Source organism: Calypte anna, chromosome 1, assembly GCF_003957555.1.
Source record: "Calypte anna isolate BGI_N300 chromosome 1, bCalAnn1_v1.p, whole genome shotgun sequence".
Lineage (NCBI taxonomy): Eukaryota > Metazoa > Chordata > Aves > Apodiformes > Trochilidae > Calypte > Calypte anna.
This window is the reverse complement of record NC_044244.1, coordinates 194,245,841-194,267,164: the sequence shown is the minus strand read 5'-3', so window position 1 is coordinate 194,267,164 and position 21,324 is coordinate 194,245,841. Positions and strand designations below refer to the sequence as shown.

The 21,324-nt window shown below is 45.9% G+C and overlaps 1 protein-coding gene across 2 annotated transcripts; it reads left to right on the top strand.

Moving 5' to 3' along the window:
* The first annotated feature begins 948 nt into the window (after positions 1-948).
* Positions 949-18,136, top strand: USP35 (ubiquitin specific peptidase 35). 2 transcript variants are annotated; one of them, XM_030461743.1, is made up of 11 exons: positions 964-1,645; positions 2,841-2,976; positions 8,101-8,230; positions 8,932-9,033; positions 12,424-12,582; positions 12,977-13,170; positions 13,306-13,399; positions 15,145-15,251; positions 15,822-16,557; positions 16,609-17,037; positions 17,966-18,136. In XM_030461743.1, the coding sequence occupies exons 1-11, from the start codon at positions 964-966 to the stop codon at positions 18,134-18,136; spliced, it is 2,940 nt and encodes a 979-aa protein (XP_030317603.1). The 2 variants fall into 2 exon arrangements, with proteins under 2 accessions (XP_008493430.2, XP_030317603.1); XM_008495208.2 differs by having other exon boundaries at positions 949-1,645; positions 15,822-17,037.
* Positions 18,137-21,324: the final 3,188 nt, after the last annotated feature.

The window sequence follows — 21,324 nt, the reverse complement described above, 5'->3', positions numbered from 1 at the left end:
AAGTTCCCTTCCAACCCAAACCAGTCTGTGATTCTATGACTCTCTTTCCTCCACGGATCCTTTCAGGCTGTAACCAGGAAGGGACTTTCTCCAAACGTGTACTTTTGCAGGAGGATTTGGACATCCTGGCTGTCTAATTTTATCCCTGCAATGAGGTTTCTGGTGCAGCAGTGTGCCCAACACCTGGTTATGAATGTTGGGGTTTTTTTTAAACATCCTCTTCTCTAACATTTTCCTGCTGGTGGATTTGGGCCGTGACAAATGGGAAACTTTCCCTGACTCTGCAGTTTCTCTCCCCTCTCACTTTGGTCCTGCATACAAATGCTGCAGGTCCCTGGGGAGCAGCCAAGGCTGCACCACTCAGCTGGAGCTTCTGGAACATCAAACATTCACCCCTGCCCTTCAATCCCACCTCTGCTTCTCAGGGCTTTTCTCTCCTTCCCTGAATGAGAATCATCAGGAGCATCTTTGCCTCTCTGAGAAGCCAGCAGACACCAATGGAAGAACCTTGGCCTCCCCTCATTCCCCTCTCAGCCCTTCTGTGGGTCTGTGGCAAGATGTATCCCCCTGGGTCTGGATTTTGTGAAACATGGGATTCTGAAGGATGCTGAATACATCGAGGAGAGGAACCTCACCCTTCCCTAGGACTGAGTGTAAGGTTGTAGTTGGTTGTTTTCAAGACCAAAAAAATGCTGAAATGTGTCATTTGTCTGAAGAAATTCTGTATTGCTGTGTGTTCATTCATTCTGGAGGTTCAGTCTCAGTCACACACCACCAGGCTGGTAACTTCTCTGAATGCCACCATGGAAAGGACACAAGAATTATCATCTTTGTAGTGGTCCCAGGCAGCTCCCAAGCTCTGCTTCTTTAACCTGCCTTGCAAACCTGGGCTTAACAGCTTATCAGACCCTGCTAGAATTAATCTGCTGCTCTCTTCCTCTCTTTCAGCAGCTGGGAGCAGAGATGGATAAGATACTGGAGGCTGTGGTGATGTCCTCGTATCCCAACAATGTGAAGCAAGGGCTCATCAGACGTGTCATTGAGGCAGCAAAGCAGCCCATGGACAGTGAGCAATGCTGGTCCATGCTGGAGCTGTCAACCAAGCTTTACCTCATGGGGGACACCAAGTATAAAAGAGAGATTGGGAAGGAAGTTTTGGAGGTCTACGGCCACTACCACCCGGAGGAGTTCGAGGAATTCTTCAATGTTCGCTTCCTGCTGAGTCTTCTCCAGGAAGGTTATGGACCTCTGGGGAAGAGAAGCCATTATGTGCTTGATTACATCCAATTAGGACTGCAGTTTGTCTTGGAAAGCCCATCAGCAAACAGCATCTTCAGTTTGTTGAGGATCGAGGTGCTCCGGAAAGTCTGCGAGAGGCCGAGCCCCAAGCAATGTGCAAAGATCAGCAAACTCTTAACCCAGCACCCCCAGTGCATTCCCACTGGGAAGCACCAGGTCTTGTTTTGCCAGCAGCTGATCCGGTGCATTGGGCAGTTCCAGTGTGTGTCCGAGGGGGAAGAAGACATCATGGAGTTTTTGGAGCAGGTGAACAAAGTGAGTGGCTTGCTGCAGAGGATCTGGAGGACTCAGACCTCAGCCATCCTGCCCTCTTTGAAGGAGCTGTTCACCATTATCTCTTCAACAGGTAATTAGAAAAAAAAAAAAAGAAAAAAAGGAAAAAAAAAACCCACAAAAGCAACCCTGGAAAAAAAATTTAGGGTTTGCAGTTGTTGGCTTGGATGAAGTCAGTTTTAATTATTTTTACAACTTGCATGGTTCTCATCCACGCCAGACAGCTGAATTATAATAAAGAATATTTATCCTTTTTTATTTATATCTATCTGGCCTAGTGGGAGGGTTCCCTGCCCATGTGGAGGGGTTGGAACTAGATGACCTTAAGGTCCCTTCCAACCCAAACCATTCCATGATTCTATGAAGGAAGCACCCTTAAAAGTTACCCAGGGCTTGAAGGTGGGGAAAGAATATCCCCTGAAGCTGCACAGGATCTGGGCACAGGAGGTGTTAAGCAGGTTGAAATATTTGCAACAAAGCTTGTGTGCATCCAGCATCAGCATCAGCTGGGCTTAATGGAAAGCACCTTCCCTGCAGCTGGGACTTGAGAACTATTAGAAATGTCATTTCCTGTGGCTGCCTTGATGGGACCACACAGGTTGATCCTTCCCAGACACTAGGGACAAAGCTAAGGAGTCATTTCTTGGAGTATCTTGGAGATTGGTCATATGTTAAGCTGGGACAGAAGGTATTTATCCAACCTCTGGGGATTTTAGGCTATTGCAGAGGGTGTCACAAGATCTCTTGGAGGGATCAGTGCCATGAAAGGCTGGAATCTTGTTAGCAGGTGAGCTCCTGCTCCAGCTATTCCTAAGTCTGTAGGGTGATGCTTTTTTTTTTCCAGTGTCCTCTGTATGAAAAACTCATCCTTTGGAACGTGCTCCAGGAAGGCAAACCCTGCAGTTATATCCCATTGCAGCTATTTGCAGTGTTTAGTATGATGAGAGCATAGGAAAGAAATCCGTGACCCAAAAATGTTCTCGTGCCTGTGATCTCTTCCACCCTTTGGAGGTGTGTGACTTCATGCAAGAGCCCATCTGCTATGACCCAACCTCATTCTGTGCTGCACTGGGATTTGGGGAATTCTCCTCCCAGCACAGCTAAGTGCAGGACTCCACATTGCTCATTCACACCAGCTGACTGAGTGCTCCATTTCTGTGGGCTGAAATGCTTTGGCTTTTAGAGCTGAGACATGACCTCATGTGCCTGGTTTTCCTGGTGGATAACATCCTCATGGCTGGCATCCATCTATGTTTCATGTCTTGCAGAGGAGCAGGAGGTGCCATCCAATGCCTTGGCCAGCGTGGTCCAGTTTGTCCCTTTGGAGCTCATGGATGGGGTCATCAGAAACCTAACCAATGATGACAGCATCACTGATGTGCAAATGATGACAGCCATTGGCAGGTAGGAGAAGCTGCTTTAGTGAACATCATTCATACTTTGGAGCTGCCTGCCAGTACCTGAAGGGAACCCACAGGAAGGCTGGAGAGGGACTTTTCATAAGAGTGTCCAGTGACAGAACCAGGGGAAATGGTTTTAAACTGAAGGAGAAGACTCCTTCAGTTTAGACTGGATATTAGGAAAAAGTTCTTCAGTATGAGTGTGGTGAGACTCTGGAACAGATTGCCCAGAGAAGTTGTGGATGCCTGGAGGTGTTCAAAGCCAGGTTGGATGAGGCCTTGGGCAACTTTGTCTGGATGAGAGACATCCCTGCCCATGGCATGGAGGTTGGAGTAGATGATCTCTAAGGTCCCTTCCCACCTAAGCCATTCTGTGATTATAGAATCATTTTCTCAATTCACAGAAAAATTGTCCCCAAGGCTGCACTCTGTTCCTTTGTGTGGTTTTCTTCCAACCAGTTGGGCTGGTGATGTCTAGTGAGGAATAGAGGGTGGGAGAAAAAAGGGAATTTCTGGATCCTTTTTTCCAGCCCTGAGGACCTAGACAACTAGAATGAAGACAGGATTAGTCTTAGTGTAATTAGTAGTATTAGTATTGATTTCTTTTTTCTTAGAAATAGATAGCATTACAGCATGCCTAACATATCTTGAAGAGTTTTGGGTTTTTTTCTAGAAGTTCTTGAGTTCCTTTTCTTTACAAAAATCTTTACAGATTTTTATGTTGATCCCTATTTTCCCTTCAGAAGGACATTGTTCTAAATAACTAGTCACAGCTAAAAATCTTGGAGAGGGAGATATACCCAGCTGTTTCAATGATCTCACCTTTATCTCTGTCAGATGAATGTGGTACTGCTGGTCTGGATCTTGGTCTTGTACCATGTTTATCACTGCAGGCAAAGTCAATGAAGATGTCATGGAGTGTTGAAGAACAGTGGGTGAAATACTATCTAACATGCTAGGCCTGGTCTTTGCACAGCCAGTGTAGTCCTACAGCTCCTCTACTCACCTTCCCCCTAAGGAAAAAAAATTTCACTAAGGGAGAATTTTTTTGTGATGATTGTGGTGAGACACTGGTACAGGTTGTCCAGAGAAACTGTGGATGCCCCATCCCTGGAAACACTCCAGGTCAGGTTGTACAGGGCTTTGAGCAACCTGATGTAGTTGAAGATGTCCCCGCTAACTGCAGGGAGGTTGGACTGGATGAGCTTTAAAGGCTCCTTCCAACCCAACCCAACCCAACCCAGCCCATTCTCTTCTTCTCTTCTCTTCTCTTCTCTTCTCTTCTCTTCTCTTCTCTTCTCTTCTCTTCTCCTTCTCCTTCTCCTTCTCCTTCTCCTTCTCCTTCTCCTTCTCCTTCTCCTTCTCCTTCTCCTTCTCCTTCTCCTTCTCCTTCTCCTTCTCCTTCTCCTTCTCCTTCTCCTTCTCCTTCTCCTTCTCCTTCTCCTTCTCCTTCTCCTTCTCCTTCTCCTTCTCCTTCTCCTTCTCCTTCTCCTTCTCCTTCTCCTTCTCCTTCTCCTTCTCCTTCTCCTTCTCCTTCTCTTCTCTTTTCTCTTCTTCAGTGCCTTGCTTAGGAGTCTCTTCAACCCACACTTGCCTTACAGGTTTCCATTTGAATTGATGATGTTCACACGCAGTAGCACATGCACTTAACCTCAGGAAGCTGCTGTGACTTGGTCATACTGGAAACATTTTTTTCTTATTATTATTACAGGATTTGTGTCCCCCCCTGCCCCAATAAGGTGACATGGCAGAAGCACATGTTATTCCTGATGGGAACTTCATGTAGACAGAAAGGTGTTGCTTCCTTTTGACTTGCTGGAGAAGGTCTTGTTTTTTTCAGAGTCCAGAGCAATCCAAGACAAAAGATTAGGTTATCAATTCAGCTCTTAACCCTCTTCTCCATCTTTTTCTCCTTCTGGGAACCTGTGCTGCCAGCTCCAGGCAATAAATCCTGCGAGAGAGACGATGTCTAAATATAGAGGTTGCAAAACCAATTGCATCATTCCTTAAAACATTCTTTGTCACGCAGAAGGGTGAGTAAATGATTACTCAGAATTAGCCCAGTGTTAAGCAGAGCCTGCAGAATGTAATGAAGATCACTTAGGAGAAATGCAGGAGGTTTGGCTCTGTGTTTCCAGCAGGCGAGTGCCACATGGAGCCTCTGTGCCATGCCTGGAAAATCAAAGGAAAATGGGCACATGGAAAGGAACTTTTAGCTTAGGATCCCTCACAAACTGGTCACACACAGAAAACTCTTCCTCCAAAGGTTGGCTTTGAGAGGTAGTAGCAAGGTAGTAAACTGGACATAGGGAGGAGCTTTGGATCGAGAGTTCAAAGAACAAATGGTTAAAAAAAAAGCAAGCCTGGCACCTGCTGGTACAAGCATACACCACAAGTTCTTTTAGAGAGTTTACTGTGCATCTATGCCTTCAAAAGCACTCCCTAACTTTTTTATTTTATTTTTATTTCTTCTGGGGATGTGTCTGTTCCAATTAGTCCAAGTCCAGATGAGGAAGGTACCTGCTGCCCCACAGTGACCCAGGCTGCTTCCTACCTCTTGGATCTGCAGTTCAGCATACCAAATGAATGGCTCCTTTGGAAAACTCTGTCCTGGGCTTCTAAACCATTTGTGGATCTTGCAATGTGGAAAAATGCAACATGAATTTAAGATGTAATTTCTTCCTACTGTAGAAGAGGCAGGCAGGCAGCAGGTGGGACTGTGACAGCCACTTGTCCTGGTAAAAAAAAACTTCAAGCAGGCAAGGTTACTTTACACCTGTGTAAAAGGAGATAGGGTGAAGAAGAACCTTTGAATCTCTGGATCCATGTCCCTGCTTTCCAAGTGTTGACATTAGAGACCCCTTCAATGATGCTCAGCCACTTTCCTAGAAGCAGGAAAAGCTTTTCCTCCCACTGCTCTTCTTTCATAGCTATTCCACCACTGGGTTGCTTTAGTGGTTCAAGTCTCTCTTCTAATAGCCAGCCTGTATGCAGTTCTGGGCAGCTAATAGTTATTTTGATCTTATGCCAACATAAAGAACATAAATAGCTCTTTTCCCTCCCTGGTGTTTATTCCTTCAATGTATGTGGGCAGAGCAGTGCTTCCCCATCTCTGCTTTCCTGTGGCTGTGCTAAACAAGCCAGGTTATTTTAAGCTTTTCTGGCAGGAAATGTTCTTCATTTCCCTGACCAGCTTAACAGAATTTTTCAACACCTGCTCCCACTTCAGTTCATTGGACATGGATGGGGAAGTCTGTGCTCTGTTCCAAATTGATCATCATGGCCTTAGACAACAGCTTGAGAGGTCATTGTTTTGCCATAGAAAATACCTTTTCTTCTGCACCACAGCCTGGTGCTGGTCTTTTCCATGGCTACTGCTACCCTGGGTTCTCAGGGTCATCTCATGTCTGGCTGGTTGTCTTGAAACAGACAAGTTACTGTCACACAGCATCACTTCTTTGTGTCTTGCATGAGTTTTGTATCAATCCATTCCCTCCCTGTTCTTAATTTCTAGTCATGACAGTCTTCCCTTGATCTTTCTCTTATGTTGATGATGCCTCCAAGCTTTGCATCACCACAGATTTCACAGCCATGTTCAGGATGTTTGTGTTAATATCATCTGATCCTGAAGAATGTTGCTTTCATCTAGCCAGTCAGATATGATCCATTTCAGTCCTTTGGCTGCAAACTGTGTATATCCTTACAAATCTGACTTTGGCACCTATGGTAATCCCCTGTGGCAGGCTGTCCCTTCTTCCAAGTTGCCTCCCATTGCCTGGCTTCATTACAGGAACTGCCTTCCTATATTTTCCACAGAAGGCACCATGTCAAACTACTCCATGTCAAAGTCAATGGAGTAATTAAAACTCAACAGAGTTGAATTTTACATAATGGAAGTCACCAACTCCTCTTGTTTGTAGTTCATGAGCTCTTCATATTTCTCTTTCAGCTCACATTGCTCTTGCTTGCAAATCTTTTATCTGCCTCCTCTTTGTCCCTGATCAATTCCTTCCTTTTGCTGAAAATGGAGGCAGAGGATGTGTTTAGTTTGGAAGTCACATCTAGAGGCCATATCATATCTTTACTCACCATCAAATCCTCTGTTTACAGTGATTCCATGGCTTATTCTCTAATGCAAATGCCTGGAGAATCTTTTCTGGTATTTGCTTAATTATCTAACTTGGCTTCATTTTTATATTCTCAATGTATTCTGCTCTTCACTCTCTCACAATTTTATTTTTCCAGTTCCTTGGACTTTACTTAGTTCTGCTCTTTGCCTTGTGATGGCCAATTGTCTGTGTATCTGTATTTTGCACAAGATACAGGCTGAGAAGCAGAAGGGACTGACTGGGTAAGACACCTGGACCCAGGTGGGACACTGGAAGTCTGGGATATGTTCAAATCAAAGGTGCTGACATAGTTAGCAAGGTTTGACCCTTGGAGATCCCAAGCCTTAATTACTTCCCAGTTTTGTTCAACATTAAATTTAAACAGAAACAATCTGTCATCACTTAGTCTGAGTGGTTTTGGTTTTGTTTTTTTTTTTTAGTGAGTGATTTCTTGGAAATATTTCTGACTTGCAGAAACACGACAGCATGTTGGTTGGTGATGGCTATGGATGAAATTTGCTAGCTGGGACATTTAGGAATGTCTGGCTTCTATTAGGGCTGCCAGTATTTATTTTTAAATATGTTTCTGGAAATCAACATTTCCCACACAGAGAGTTAAAAGATCTGAATCTGAGGGGTTTTTTCCATACCAGTAACAACGAGGAGAACAAACCAGTATCACTTCTTTGCTAATGGTGACAATGCAGAGGCTTCAATCAACATCTCATACAGGTGGTTGTAGAGCACCACACCAGTGTTAAAACTTGAACTGAAGTCAATGGAAAAAAATCCCCACTTACTTCTGTGGACTTGGGTCTGGTCCTCTGAGGAACCACAGTGTGGTGACAATGCCAGTGGGGTGATTCCACCTCAGGCTCTCTGAATAACATGTGAAATGCCTCAGGCATTGTTCATCCCACTGGCTAGACATAAATCTGGAGGAGGTTTAACCCAAGCCAGAGCTTGACTGTTAGAATATGTGCTTTAAATTCACTTTAAGAGTTTGTATTTAATTTCAGGATGATCGACTGGGTGTCCTGGCCCCTGGGAAAGAACATAGACAAGTGGATCATTGCCCTGCTGAAGGGTTTGGCTGCAGTGAAAAAGTTCAGCATCTTGATTGAAGTTACTCTTTCAAAAATTGAAAAGGTCAGTGTGCTCTTTTAGACATGGATGTGAACAGCAGACTTCTCCTTGCACCTGAGATGTCTTCTTTGCATCTAGGATGTCTTCTTACCTTTAACCTGTCTGGTTTTCTACCTGTTAGTGCAATTGTGGACTGCAAACCTCCCTGTCCTTGCCTCACTTAACCACCTTTGGGTGGACTTTCTCCTCCTGGTCCCCACACTGTGTGATGGGGTTGAGTGAAGGGAGTCCTGATTGGTATTGGTTGGGCCTGAACCCTGACAAAGTCATTACTCAGCCTTTGAAAAAGGTCTTTGCTTCCTGTCTCTTTGCCTGAAAGGTTAGTGATAAATTCCCAAACACCACAAGAAACTAGAAGAGGCTCATGTTAGAAGATCTGCCAGCCCCGTGTTCCTGCACAGCCTTCTCCATCAGGAGGGATATGGATGCAGTGGTGTTACAGAGTTCTGCACCTTGCTGTAGCAGCCATTGCACAAGCCTCAAAAGAATGAGGGTAACCCACACAATTTTTTAGGATGCCCTCCATCCACGTTCTGGATAGAGATGACTCTGGAGACCTGGCTGCAGGCTGCTTGCTTCAACATACTCCGTGGAGCAAGGACAGACCCTCAGCCATCGTGGATGCCCAGTGCCTCTCTTTCCCCTTCTCCTGCATGTTGTGCTATCATCCTGCCTTCTCATTTGCTTTTTTCCTCCTCCACCAGGTCTTCTCCAAGTTGCTGTACCCCATCTTGAGAGAAGGGGCTTTGTCTGTCCTACAGTACATGCTTCTGAGCTTCCAGCACTCCCACGAAGCCTTTCACTTGGTAAGGTTGCCTCTGTCACTCAGATGAGGACATTGCCCTGGGTGGGGCAACACGGTGGGAGGAATTCTAAAGGGCTGAGATATTGGGGAATATTCCCCCCATCTGTTTGATTTCACCATGTGATGTAAACCCAACCCTGTCTGTCTGCTTGCACACTGTCCTGGCAGCTTCTCACCCCTTCCTACAGCCCAGACAGCTTTTTGGGCACCTCAGAGCTGATGCTGAGATGCAGACACAAGTCCTGAGACTAAAAGAAGTTGATTGCTGCAGATAAAACCATCACCCTGGGTCAGAGAGGGAGGTGTGGAGGAGAAGCGAGCTTTTGCTTTCTTCTCTGGTGGTTTCTTCCCTTTCTCTTGAGGTTTACCAGCTGGATGGCTCATCTTCAGTGATAAATCAGTATAAAGCTGGTTGGGCCTTGGCCCTTCTGCATTTGAAACGCATGCACTGTGTTTATGCTTCATTTTTCTCCTGTTGTACTCCACCAGCTGGAGTGGTCCCTGTGGGCACGTGCATCCTCATGGTCCTCTCTCAACTTCAAAGCCCACCAGCCATAAATTCAATGGAAATATCTTGAGTGTCCTGTCGAGCCCCACTCAGGGTTTCACCAGCAGTGGCTGTAGTTCTCTTGCAGTCACTTGAACCCAGTGTAAGCCAGGCCTGCAGGTGGGAGAGGAGGTTCTTCTCTTTTCCTCTTAGACCTCTTGGTTTTCCCTTTTGTGCTGAGCCACATGGGCTGAATTGCCTTGCAAAAGGAGCCCAGGTGAAACCTCCCCTAGCAGAAAATGGTCAATATTGCTCAGCTTTGTCTTGTAAAGTCAATCACAAAACTGCACTATTGAATTTGCCTGGAGAAGGACAGGATGTGGAGGGATGGCCCAGGGCAGGAAGATCAGCAGGGCTACCCTGACCTGTTCTGGCTTAGGATGTAGTTTCAGGGTCTGATTTAGGAGATACAGCCCCATATTTGTTCCCATCTTTCAGAAGAGGTGCAGTAGATATTGCCACTCTGGCTCTGGGTTGTGTGAGATGAAAACTTTACACTTAGAGCATCTCAGAGTGCTCAGGCAGTGGAGAACAGGGAATATATTTTCAGATAATCCTTGCAGTTTCCCAGCAGGTGCCTGATCATCCCTTGGGCTCAGTGGGTCCCATCCCACATGTGACTTCAATAAGTCACCAATATGTGGCACCCATGAAGATTTCTTGAAGTGATCATAGAATCATAGAATTGGCTGGGTTGGAAGGGACCTCTGAGATCATCAAGTCCTGGATCATCTTTCAAAGCATTGCACAGCATCTGTGCAATAAGACATGAGGACTGGCTCAGAACATTTCCACTTCACGAATTCTCTGCATTTAAAAACAAAACCTGCTTTTAGCAGCATTTGAATCTCCTCTTTTTATTTCTGCGGTGATATTTTAGATTTTATTTTGCTGCTGACACCAAGGCACAGCTCTGCATCTCACTGGCCTTGCCCCTGTGGTGCTGTAATTCAAAAGCAAGACTAAAGACTTTCTGCCCCTATACTCAGCCCTGGTGAGGCCACACCTTGAGTCCTGTGTCCAGTTCTGGGCCCCCCAGTTCAGGAAGGAGATTGAGGTGCTGGAGCAGGTCCAAAGGAGGCAACTGGGCTGGTGAAGGGACTCGAGCACAGATCCTGTGAGGAGAGGCTGAGGGAGCTGGGGGTGTTGAGGCTGGAGAAGAGGAGGCTCAGGGGAGACCTCATCACTCTCTCCAACTCCCTGAAAGGAGGTTGGAGCCAGGGGGGGGTTGGTCTCTTTTCCCAGGCAACTCTCAGCAAGACAAGAGGCCATGGTCTCAAGTTGTGCCAGGGGAGGTTAAGGTTGGAGATTAGAAAGAATTTCTTTCTGGAGAGGGTGATCAGGCATTGGAATGGGCTGCCCAGGGAAGGGGTGGATTCTCCTTCCCTGGAGATATTTCCAAAGAGACTGGATGTGGCACTCAGTGCCATGGTCTAGCAACCGCAACGGTGGTTCAAGGGTTGGAGTTGATGATCTCTGAGGTCCCTTCCAACCCAGCCAATTCTATGATTCTATGATAAAGGCAAAGGCCTCCTTGCAGTGGTTAACTGATAAAAGCACTAATGGAGAACTACTCCTGTTTTTTGTTTGATTTTATACTTTTTTTCATTAAAGTCCCCACATTTGGCTCTTCACCTCAAGTTCACAGAGTAAACAGATAAAGCTGGAAAACAGCAGAGCCAGCCAAAGATTTCAACCGATGTTTTTTTTTCATTCCTTAGCTGGAGACACTTTAAATGACACTGAGTTTCTTGAGAAACTCTTTGGTATCTAAAAATAGGGTTGTTCCAACAGATTGTCTTCAGTTGGGCGTCCAAATTTTGAAACACTCCAAAAGTCATTGGTTGCTCTTGGCCTGAACTTACCATCTGCAGCTCAGGGAGCATAAATTTCCTCTCTTGCTTTTAAAAAACAAAGCCCAAGCCTGTCCTGCTTTCTTATCTTCTTGTTTTTGCCCTGGCCCTTTGGAAGGGTTTTGAGAATTGTTCCCCATCCCAGCTTGGCAAAATATTGATGTATAAAACGGCACAGGGATTCATTTACTTCCCTGACAAAACTTTCCTGTTGGAAAGGAAACTGTTAAAATCTCCAATGTTTGGAGGAGAAGGAAAGACAGAGAGAGAAGGAAGGTAGGAAAACGAAGGGAGGAAGGGAGGACCAGGAAATGGCCTGACTGGGGATCCTGAGACTACTCCAGGATTGTTCTGGGGTAAAAATAACATAAAATTTAAATGTGAAAAAGGTCACGTCAGTGCCTGGGGTCACTCGAGCACATCTGCAGGGCTGAAAATAGTTTATTCATTCCCTTCAGGGTCAGCAGAGGGTGCCCGTGAGCAAGGCATCATTTGCCTTTGCATCTGCTGGTGCATTTTTCAATTTTCTGGATGAAAGCAAAATAACAAATGTGTTGTTTACGTGCCTGTTGCCACCCATCCAACCGTCCCAATCCCAGTTTAGTTTGTACAGTGTGTATACATATATATATATATATATGTATGTATGTTAAAAGGAGACCAGACAATGCTGCTTGTAGGTGAATTAATCTGTCTTGTAAGTTTGAATCCCTTCACCAGAGGGTCAGCAGGTAATGCTCCTTTCCACTGTGATTTAGTAGAGATTGATGTGCACAGGGAATGGGTAGTGCAGCCCAAACCTGCAGGTGTCTGTAACATTTGCAGTACTGAAGTCAACAGAAGAGATGCTGCTGAGTTCCTGGGATGAAGTCAACTCCTGCTGACAGTCCTGTCTACCTGGGGGGTGAATTTACTTCCTCTTCATTTGTGTTTAAAGTCCTGTGAGTAATTTGGAGCCAGTTTTGATGCTGGGCATTTTCTTTTTTTCCAGCTGCTCCCTCACATCCCCAGGCTGGTGGCTTCTCTGAAGAAGGAAGACTCCAACTCTGCCAGCAGCTCCCTGGAGCAGTTGGCTGAGCTCATCCACTGCATGTTCTTCCGCTTCTCAGGATTTCCAGATCTCTATGAACCAGTCCTAGAAGCAGTTAAAGTAAGACATGCACCTCATAGCCCTTTTTTTTCTAGTTATTTTTTCTGCATCTTAGCTTGCAGCCTGGTGCAGAGGGAGTGTCCTACTGGTAGGGATGTCCTAACCTCAGCACCTCAAACTGGGGTAGAAGAAAGGGTTTGAAATCTGGAGTTTGAGCCCCAGGTAGGCACTTTGAGGGAAGATACCTCTGTTATGGTGAGACTGCAGAAGTTCTGATCATGCTATAGCTAATCTTGAGTGCTTCTAGAGGACTCATGCTAGCAGCTAAACACCTCCTTGAATGCAGAGGAAATGAATTGTGTGAATCCCACTAGCAGAGGAGTTTTGCTGTTGCCTTTTGGTGATTCCTCGCGAGAAAAGATAACAATTCCTAACACAAATCTCTCTTTCCAAGTCTCTTCCTGTTCCAAATGAAGACCGGATTAAACATCTCTTGGGACAAAATGCTTGGACTTCCCAGAAGAACGAGCTGGCCTGCTTCTACCCACGCCTGGCATCCAAATCGGAGACGGGAAAGATCGGGTTAATTAACTTGGGAAACACCTGCTACATGAACAGCATCCTACAGTCTCTTTTCATGGCTTCAGAGTGAGTTTTTGCTCCCTTGCTCCCCACTCAGGGCCATTCCAGGGGGTTGCTCATCTCCCCAGCATCTCACGTCCCTCTCTGCTTTTCCACCTCATGTTTTTGCATCTCTGGGTTTTTTTTTTTTTTCTTTTCCAGCTTTCGGCACTCGGTTTTGAATTTAACTGAGGGCAACTCCCAGCCCCTGATGACCAAGCTCCAGTGGCTCTTTGCGTTTTTGGAGCACAGTCAGGTAATTATTTCATGTTCTAGTTATTTGTTTGGACTGTCGGCTGCGGAAAGGCTCGTCTCCAAGTTGCTTCCTGCTGGCTCCAACGTGCTGATAAGGAGCTGTGGATCTTGGTGGGTCTTTAGAACGGGACGAATTTTGTTTATACAAAAGGGTAAAATTTTTTCTGGGGGGAGGAGGTGAGCTCCTATCAGCCCTGGAAGTGAGCTGTGTTCACACCAGTCCTCAGCCTGTGGTTGGACTGATGTAATAACGAATGGGTTGGAGAGTGAAGTCAGTTTGGTAACACTTGAAATGTGTGGCCAGCTGGAAAGCCTGTTGGTGTAAAGCAGAGGGTTTTGTTTCTTGCTCTGCACCCAGGAGGAAGACTGGAGTAGCTCAATTTTCCCCTTGCTTCACAACAAATCAACCAATGATTCAGCCTTGAACGTGGTTTTGTTAAAAGAATAATAATTATAAAAAATCCCTCTTTTATTCCAGATGCTTCGAATCCTCTGCGTGTGAGGGAAAGTAAAGCAGAAATAGAATCCTTAAATTATTTATGAGTGCTTTCTTGACAAACATGAAATTTAATATGAGTGACTGCTGGAGACACAGCTAAGTCATGTCTATCTCCTCTCAAGATATATCCTTCTGTCCATAGAAAGACAGGAGTTTGAAACTACATTGAATTTTCTCTTGCTGGGAAACCAGTGATCTGTGCTTCTCTGTTTTCCAAGTCTCAACTGACAGGGCTGGTTTGGTGCATTGTGGTATTATGTCACTACGGATGACTTTTGGGGGAAAAATATAGACAACCTGTTAAATTTAATATCTGGTCATTGAAGAATGTAGTTTTGATGGCAGTTTAGGGTGTCTGTGATCTGAGATGAGAAAATAGATAAGCATATTTGGTTGTAGTTTCCTGGTAATTTCCTAATAGCCTTCTAGTTATTTTTCTTCCTCAGACTACTTCTTAAAGTCACTCCTTTGCCAAGGATGGGTCTCTTTCCATGGTAATTAGGCAGCAGCTTCCTAACATTACTGATTACATTACCCAGTAATGCAGATTACCTGCCTGCAGTGATCAGAAGGATGTGTAGAACTTTAGTGAATGTTTTGCATTTTTTTTTTTAATGAAAGGATTTGGTGAGAGAGATCCTGGTCAAATTAAATGGAGTGTCAAATTGAATTTAGTCTGAATTAAGTAGAAGTCTCTGGGTCAGACCAATAAAACATTTTAAAACTCAAGGGAGAAAGAAGCATGTGGATATCTTTGTAGAATCACAGAATGGTTTGGGTTGGAAGGGACCTGAAAGATCATCCAGTTCCAACCCCCTGCCATGGGCAGGGACACCTCCCACCAGCCCAGGTTGCTCCAGCCTGGCCTTGAACACTTCCAGAAATGAGGCAGCCAGGGCTTCTCTGGGCAATCTGGGCCACTGTCTCATCACCCTCAGAGGAAATAATTTTTTTCTAATATCTAACCTAATTTTAAATATATTTTATATTGTTTATTTTATAGAAGCCAGAGTAAAATACTGGCTGAAATTCAGCCTTACAGTCCCAGCTTGCAGCAATCCAAGAAATTCTTTCTGTGCACTGGGATTAGCCCTGGCAGAGAAAAAAAAAAAAAGGGGGACCTCATCAGGCACACAAATGCACCTTACTCCTAGTGAAGCATCCAGAAAGCCTCTTCCATCTCCCAGGGTGAAATAAGAACCAGATCCCCTGGGTTAAAAGCACTTTTTCTTCTGTGTTGCTGCCAGAGACCTGCCATCTCACCTGAGAGTTTCCTCTCTGCCTCCTGGCCACCCTGGTTTACCCCTGGTGCTCAACAGGACTGCTCAGAGTATCTCAAGTACCTGCTGGACCGGTATGTGACAAGAGCTGTGATTTTGGAGCCTGGTGACAACAGCATCCCCAGACCCAACGTAATGTTGGACACTGACCCACATGCAAACAGGGCAAGTGGCTGGGAAAAGGAGAAACTGGGGACAGTGAAGGCTCTGGGTGAAAAATGGTGAGATTGGTCTGGGGCTCCTTGATGAAACTCTGTTTGGGCTGGCTTAGGGGTAAGGTTAGAAGTAATTTCAGCTTGAAAATTCCTGTCTTTTTCTCTGAAGGCAAAGGAAATTGTCCCAAGTTTAGAGGTTTGCCTGACAAGCCACTCAGCCTCCTCTAAGTTGTTGATTTTTGACTCTCTTACCTAAAAATCCTTCATCTCTGGTGTCCCAGCAACCCTCTAGAAGTGAGGGATCAATGGCACATGGAGACCCAAATCCTGCCCAACTCCTCCCCACCTTTCTCCTGCAGCATCAGACCCCTGGGCCTGGGCAGGTTAACAAAGATTACCCCTTGAAGTGAAGCACAGAAACCCTACTTTAGCATCCACCTCTTGGTGTTGTGCTGGCGCATAACACAGATATTTTTTCCTCTATCAAAGATTACATGAAGAAGAAAAAACCGGAAAAAGGATTTACCAGAAGCTCAAGGAATCCAGCTTGATGCCTCAGGCAGTGGAGCATCATTACTTAAACAAGACGTTGATTGAGAAGATGTTTGGAGGTAAAATGATGACAAAGATCCGCTGCTTGAAGTGTCTGAACGTCTCCTCCCGAGAAGAAGCCTTTACAGACCTGTCCTTGGCCTTTCCTCCACCTGACAGGCACGTGCGTGGGAGCACATCTGTCCTACCAGTGGAAGAAATTGGCCCACAATTAATTGACCCTCCTAACAACTCAAACCAGCTCACAGGGTCTCCCTGGGTCAAGAGGAAAGCCCCACAGACCAGAGACCCTACAGCCCCATCGATGCCAGTGGAAACATTGGGTTTCCAGGAGGCAGGTGAAGCAGCAAATCCCTTGAGTGGCAATGCTGTTGGTGTGGATGCAGCCAAAGACCCTCTCTCAGCTTTTGGGGAGCAGGGAGGTGCTCCCAAGGACTCCAGGTCCGTCCCAGACTTGATCAACTATTTCCTATCCCCAGAGAGACTGACAGCAGAGAATAAATACCACTGTGAGAAGTGTGCATCCTTACAGGATGCCGAGAAGGTGGCAGAGCTGACAGAGGGTCCACACTATCTCATCCTCACGCTGCTGCGCTTCTCCTTTGACCCACGGACTATGAAGAGGAAGAAGATCTTGGACAATGTCTCCATCCCTGTGGTTCTCAAGCTCCCTGTCCTTGTCACCCCAGAGGAAACTGAGGAGGTTTGCTGGCGTAGGAAGGAGAGGGCTGCCCCAGGAAGTGGCTTTGTGTCTGTCATGTATGACCTCTGCAGTGTGGTGGTGCACTCGGGCATCTCCTCCGAGAGTGGCCACTACTACTGCTACTCCAGGGAGTGCACTGACACTGCCTCCTATGGGCAGCCCTGCACTGGGCCACCAAAACTCTCCTCTGACAAGCAGTTGGACTTTGAGATCCAGTGGTACCTCTTCAACGACACCAGAGTTTCCTTCTCTTCCTTCGAATCTGTCAGCAACGTCACCTCGTTCTTCCCCAAGGACACTGCCTATGTCCTCTTCTACAGGCAGCGGCCAGGAAGGCAGAGCTGCCTGCTGCATGAGGCTCTGCCTGAGGCCAGCTGCCTGCATGGTGAACCCTCTCTCCACAAGGATTTGATGGAAGCCATTTCCAAAGATAACATCCTCTATTTGCAGGTAACTCCCTCTGAGTGCGATCCTGTGGCTGCCCAGCTCATGGTATGGGGAATGACAAAAAAAAAAAAAAAAAAAAAAATTATGAGGCTTTGAGCAACCTGGCCTTGTGGGAGGTGTCTCTGACCATGCAGGGGGTTGGGACTAGAAGATCTGGAAGGTTCTTTTCAACCCAAACCATTCTGTCATTTGATGATTTGGTGGTTCCCACCCATGCGAGCAGCGGTGGGGTGGTGTCCTCTGGATAAATCCACATATGCTGATCATAGAATCATAAAATAATTTGGGTTGAAAGGATCTTCTAAAGGTCATCCATTCCAACCTCACTAGATAAGGTTACTCAGAGCCTCATCAAGCCTCACCTTGAATATCTCCAGGGATGAGGCCTCAACTATCTCCCTGGGCAACCCTGCCTCATCCCTGAAGGGGATTCAGGTACAAATGTATTGAAGTTTCCTGATAAAATTGGGGCTTGAGGTTGATGCAACCTCATGGCTGTGCTCAGGGTTGACTTGTGGTTGCCCACCCCAGGAAGCTTTGCCTGAAACCTTCTCCCAAGTGGCTGGGGAAGGTGGGTGATCTGGGAATGCAAGGTAGAGCCCTTTTCATTCAGCTGGTGGAGCTGAACACTTTCCAAACAACAGTGTCCCATAAGGACATCTAAGAGAATTTGAGAGGTCCCTCCACTCCCAGAGGTGACATGGAAAGGCTGTTTTGTGGTAGCTGGGGAGATGCAATTCTTTGCTACATCCCTCCTACCAAGCTCTAGAGATGAGCACAAGACTTTCTCACCCTGGTTTAATCTGGATGAAGCTCCCAGAGCCAACCAAACAGGCTCTTGGCTCCTTGGAGAAGGTGGGAGCATCCCCCTGACCCAGGTTATTTGGCTGCAGATATCCTTATGTGATTTCTCCCCCTTTTTTTCTTGCAGGAGCAGGAAAAAGAAGCAAGGAACAGAGCTGCCTACATCTCCACCTTGCCAAAATCCCCACTGTGGTGGAGAGACTTTGACAGGGACAAGGATGATGATGGCTCCTCAGGGGGCTGCAGCCCAGCAGCAGGTGGTGGTGGATCTGGCTCCTTTCATGGACTTGTCTTCTAGATGATGAGTTAAACCAAAGGAGAGAAGCCCTGGGGCCAACCTGAAGCCAGAGGTTCTTCTTGCTCACCCTGATGACATTGAGCATCCCAGAGGAGGATTTGGGGAACATTTCAATGGAAAAGGATGCAGGGGCTGATTTTCAGGTGTCCCACTGCTTCCTATGCACTTGTTCTTCATGCCTTAATGTAACTATGCTAACATGGAGATGAGCAGCTGCCAACAGCTCTGGGAAGTGACCTTTTGCTTCAGCACAGCTGTGTCGTGCTTGCTGTGAGCCAAACCCCAGCCTGGAAAGGGCACAAGGACAGGGTTGAAGACAGACAGACAGACATACAGACCCAGCAGAGGCCCATGAATGGAGATGTCCCATGCACATCCTGTCTGTAGCCTTTCCCGTGGGCTTGAGTTGGTTTTGGGAGGATGTCTGCTTGCTGGTTGGTTTTTTTTTTTTTTGTATTTTAATGTTTTGAAAACCCACCTTGACACATCTCTAAAGGTAGAAAAAAGACTGATTAGGCTGAAAAATGTCAAGTAGGCAACGTGGCAATGCTGGTCTGGTGAGACAGTAAGCTTGGTCACAGCAAGCAGTGGCAGGTTGACCAGAGGGGTTTTATGCAGTCTTGAAAAGCCTTCAAAAGTGACTGAGGGGCACAAAACCCTTTATCCTGGCCCAGTCTGGGGATTTTGAGCTCCAGAGAAGCCCTGCTGTTTCCCTGGTGACCTCTGGATGCTGTGAGTGTACATGGCAGGCCCAGACACTCAGCTGTTTTTCCAGAGGTGTCTTTAGGACCTGGTTAGCATCTTTCTGCTGCTGTCATCTCATGTCTCTCTGGGCTGGATATGCCCTTCAACACTTGGCCTTTCCTTTGAGATACCTTAAACTGAGCAGTAAATGACAAGAGCTCCCCCTAAACCCAGTAGCTATTTTTTAGAGTGCTGATTTAGAAGCAGAGTAGCCCCACCAGGTATATTACAGCAACCCAATATAAATAGGTATTATGTAAACCAATGTATTATATAAATCAAGAATGGGACAGGGACTGATTTCGGTGGCAGGAGGCCAACCCAAGCCCTGGGAAGCTTCTCTACAGGACCACAGCTCCCTCCCATGTCCCTCTTCAGCCACTGTCCATGCCTGCTCCTCTTTTGCAGCTGTATCAGAGATTTCTGTAGCTCAAGACTTGTGCCTTAAGCTCTGGGTGCAGGACCTAATCCTGACCATGGAGTATGGAGGGTGGGAATATTGTGTTGGCATGGTGGAAAAGGCAAACACAGACATTGCTACAGATAATATGGGCAGGAAGTTTGCTAGAGAGGACACCTGGGATGAAATCTCTAGTGTATGCTATCATATTCTTTTGTTGCCTTTCCTATATATAAATAAAGGAAATTAATTCAACATAAAGACTTAGTGTCTTATTGCAATCAGAGGGCTGGAGCACCTCTGCTATGGAGACAGATGAGAGAGTTGGGGTTGTTCAGACTGGAGAAGGCTCCAGGGGAGCATTAGAGCACCTTCCAGTGCCTGAGGGGTACAAGAAACAAGAAAACTGGAGATGAATTTCTGACAAGGGCATGGAGTGATAGGACGAGGGATAATGGTTTTGAACTGGAAGAGAGGAGATTTAGATTAGACCTGAGAAATTCTTCCCTGTGAGGGTGATGAGACCCTGGCCCAGGGTGCCCAGAGAAGCTGTGGCTGCCCCATCCTTGGCAGTGTCTCAGCCCAGGTTGGATGGGGCTTAGAGCAACCTGGTCTGCTGGGAGATGTCCCTGCCCATGCAGGGGGATTGGAAATAAATTATATTTATGGTCTTTTCCAACCCAAACCATTCTACCTTTCTGTGAATACTCATAGCTATCGGGATATATGGGTTAACAAAGGTTTGGGAAGCTGATGGGAGATGAACATCTAAAATAAGAGATGCAGGACAACCCTGCAGAGTGGTGGCTTGGAAGAGGGGAGCAGGCAGAGGTGGAGTGCAGACCCCCAGCCTGGAGCTGGGTGTCCTCCAAATGCAGATCACAACAATTTTAGTGCACTTTTGTAGATGAGCAACAGAGTGGGTTTGTTGAATTTAAGTCCCCTAAACCTGAGAGGTGTTAAGAGGCAAAAAATATGGACTTGAAGCTGATGTTATCCAAAAAGTGCAGTGTTTCCTGATATTATTAATGGGCCTTCATTAATCTCCTGTCCATAAGCAGTTTCCATAAGCTTTCATCTTGCTGTTGTGCCACATCCCTGCTATGTGGACTCTCACCTGGAGGCATTTTCTGGGCAATGAGCTTGAGGATGCTTTTGCAGAAGAGTGTGTCTGCCTTGATGAGGCTCTAATCTAAATAATCAAGGCAGATAATCAATGTAGTATGGAAAGTGGAGAGGCTGCATGAAAGCTACATGCTTCCCTGAATATGTCTTGGTTTCTCCCCAAGACTTTTTGGGGTGAGCAGAGTATTCACAGCATTGTCTACAGTTGCTCCTGTCCCTTCCCCCAAATACTTATTATATATATGTACAGAGTATAAATATGTAACTATGGATGTAAAGTGTGCACACATATAGAATCACCAGATAAGTACATGTAAGATATGAGTAATAAAATATTTGACATGCACTGAAGTGTGTCTTAATATACTTTATTAATACTATTGATTTTACTGCTATGAATAGCATCAATATATCATATTATTACAACTACACTATACTCCTAGCAATATACTATAATGTATGATGAGTATTAGTAGTGCACTGTAAATATTATAGAATCCTAGAACCACAGATTGGTTTGGGTTGGAAGGAACCTTAAAAATCATCCAGTTCCAACCCCTCTGCCATGGGCAGGGTCACCTCCCACAGCCCAGGTTGCTCCAAGCCCCATTCAACCTGGGTTTCAACACTTCCAGGCATGGGGCAGCCACAGCTTCTCTGGACAACATGGGCCAGGGTCTCACTGCATTCATCATAAAAATTTTTCTTCCTTACACTGAATCTAAATTTCCCCTCTTCCAATTTAAAACTGTTGCCCCTTGTCCTGACCCTCCAGGCCTTGATAAAAGGTCTCTTTTTTTCCTTATAAGCCCCCTATATATACTGTAAGGTATATATCAGTATGTATACTGATATGATGTCTCCACAGAGCTTCTCTGCTCCAGGCTGAACAACCCCAACTTTCTCAGTGTCTCCAGAG

What these genes read in the sequence shown, in the direction of transcription:
- USP35 (XM_008495208.2), top strand. Translation starts at nt 964, where the DNA reads ATGGATAAGATACTGGAGGCTGTGGTGATGTCCTCGTATCCCAACAAT. An exon ending in CACCATTATCTCTTCAACAG is followed by an intron (nt 1,646 to 2,840) that starts GTAATTAGAAAA and finishes CATGTCTTGCAG; the next exon opens with AGGAGCAGGAGGTGCCATCC. An exon ending in CTCTTTCAAAAATTGAAAAG is followed by an intron (nt 8,231 to 8,931) that starts GTCAGTGTGCTC and finishes CTCCTCCACCAG; the next exon opens with GTCTTCTCCAAGTTGCTGTA.